The 2,584-nt window shown below is 43.8% G+C and overlaps 1 protein-coding gene across 1 annotated transcript in view; it reads right to left on the minus strand.

Moving 5' to 3' along the window:
- Positions 1-509: 509 nt before the first annotated feature.
- LOC113612523 (52 kDa repressor of the inhibitor of the protein kinase-like) overlaps positions 510-2,584 on the minus strand; it is a 9,064-nt gene continuing 6,989 nt past the window's right edge. Inside the window, 5 exon segments of the mRNA XM_027092457.1 lie at positions 510-540; positions 542-800; positions 803-1,585; positions 1,818-2,239; positions 2,241-2,491. Coding sequence (XP_026948258.1) covers positions 510-540; positions 542-800; positions 803-1,585; positions 1,818-2,239; positions 2,241-2,491 — 1,746 coding nt within the window.

Raw genomic sequence — 2,584 nt, forward strand, 5'->3', positions numbered from 1 at the left:
TTCCAAACTGCCATTAGCAAAGATCACACAGAGTGTAACATGGTACTTTCAGTGCTATCTTCTGGAAGAACAGTTAGGTCTCCAAAGCATGGGAGTTCAAACGGGCCATTTAAACAGGCAGATTATCAATGACTAATGTACTCAATGGGAGGCCTACAGGTCAAGATATTCAGTGATTAAGTGGCCTACGTACACCTTACAACTTTTCTGTAAGATATTTTCAAATTTCTTACAGATTTTTTCAAACATCAAATATAAGAAAAAGCCTATTTTAAAAGTCTCTTAAGGGGCTTTCCTGGTGGCACAGTGGTTGAGAGTCTGCCTGCTGATGCAGGGGACACGGGTTCATGCCCCAGTCCAGGAAGATGCCACATGCCGCGGAGCGGCTGGGCCCGTGAGCCATGGCCGCTGAGCCTGTGCGTCTGGAGCCTGTGCTCCACAACGGGAGAGGCCACAACAGTGAGAGGCCCGCGTACCGCAAAAAAAAAAAAAAAAAGTCTCTTAAGTATTTAAATGGTCTCTGAATTATCTGTAGGAAGCACTTGTATAGAGTTTGATATATGTATCCACCATTAAATCCAAATCATGTTTTATATCAAAATTTATGTTAAGCAAAGCCAAGTTACTTGAATTTTGGTCTGTCAAAGTGTTTCTCAGGTATGCTTTGAGATGCTTTTGCCCATTTTCTTAGCATTCATTCTCAACCTTCATCACAGGAAGAATACATAGGACCTTCAGCAATGCATAAACATTAGGAAAAAACTTGATGTCTAGCCGATGAAGGGCTTCATAAATAGTGGTGGAAGTTTTATATCTTTCCCTCTGTGTTTCCACTTGATTCTCCAACACTGCAGCTCAGCAGACAGCGTGTCAGGATTAGGTAAATCACTTCTGTACATGTCAGCATGACGCTCCTCTGATGTATTAAATTTGAGCTGTCCCATGACAGAGGGTACCAGAGATAAGCATTTAAGAGCTTTGAGGTGCTGTTCTAAGAATATATCTTTCAGTTCCTGAATAATGTGTTCCACTGTTGGAACACTTAGAGTTTCTTTATAGTAACTCTCAGAGGTTAGCTGAGATTCCAGGTTACTATGCTGAGCTCTGTGAAATTTCCCTGGGAGTTTCATCTGAATACCAAGTTTGGTTGCCAAATTTGTGGCTTCCTCAAACGAAAGTTCATGATAAACTTCGATATTTTCCATCACTTCATTTAGTGAATGCAGTACTGCAGTCAAACTGCTGGCCTCAGAGAAGACATCAGAGGTTTGCCCCTGAAGATTTTTCCCAAAGGCTCTTGTAAAACATAGAACATTTTTAAGAACAACAATGGTAACGATGAAATCACAATCTGTTACCACACTACAGAGTACAAATGCTAGGCCAGCTATACAGTTATTCCATTTAACATTTGTGTCATTATTTATACCATCTAAACACAAAACAAGTGCTTGTAGGAGGTCCACTAAGATTTCAAAAGCATCATGCCTGCCTGTCCACTGAGAATGGCAAATTTCCTTCAGTTCTATGCCTGTTTCTTCATTGTTCTGAAAGAAGACAGAAATTATATTATCAAACTCTAAAATCAGTTCTAGGGGCTTCCCTGGTGGCGCAGTGGTTGAGAGTCCGCCTGCCGATGCAGGGGACACGGGTTCGTGCCCCGGTCCGGTAGGATCCCACATGCCGCGGGGCGGCTGGGCCCGTGAGCCATGGCCGCTGAGCCTGCGCGTCCGGAGCCTGTGCTCCGCAACAGGAGAGGCCACAACAGTGAGAGGCCCGCGTATCACACAAAAAAACTAAAATAAAAAAAAATAAAAGCAGTTCTAGTGATCGATGGAAAAAAGAACAAACTTCCTCAGCTGTTCCTAATGCGACAGATACTCCCATAACAGGCACTGATTTCGCCAACCACATATTTAAGGCACAGGAAGAGCAGAGTGTGTAGGTAGCTTGGGGATATTTCCCTAAAAGTCTAGAAGCAACAACTTTCATTTTGGAAGAAAATCCACTGGGCACAATGTAAGCCTGGCCACGACAGTACTCCATGTTTAATCCCCACTTCTCAGTTATCATAGTGTGAAATTTCACAGCCAAAATTTCTGCATCAGCTTCATAAGGCAGAAAGCCCACAAATTCCTCTCTCAGATTGTGAGCTTCATCAACAAATCTCACCAACACAGGCAGGTGCTCTTCCCCTGCTATGTCCACCACATTGTCAGTGATGATGGAAAAGAAGTGAGTCTCTCACTTCCCTGAGGGTCTCTTCCTGAATGCAGTTCTCACAGATCTCTATCATCTGTTTCTGTTGTGTTTGTGAACAGAACAATGTGTTAACTGCTGTTGTCTCAAAGCGCTTTCTCAGAACCTCTTCACCAGAATTGATCTGGCACTCCAGCAGTGCTTGAAAGTTATCAGGAGTAAAGAGACCTTCTGGGATTTCATCAGCTTCATGTCCATCCAGAGGTATGTTCTGTTTTCCCATAAGAATCAACTTTCAGGGCTTCCTTGGTGGCGCAGTGGTTGGGAGTCCGCCTGCCGATTCAGGGGACACGGGTTCGTGCCCCGGTCCGGGAAGATCCCACAT

This window comes from Aethalodelphis obliquidens, unplaced genomic scaffold (genome assembly GCF_003676395.1).
Source record: "Aethalodelphis obliquidens isolate GAN/ISIS:26980383/991018 unplaced genomic scaffold, ASM367639v1 scaffold78, whole genome shotgun sequence".
In the NCBI taxonomy this organism is placed as follows: Eukaryota; Metazoa; Chordata; class Mammalia; order Artiodactyla; family Delphinidae; genus Aethalodelphis; species Aethalodelphis obliquidens.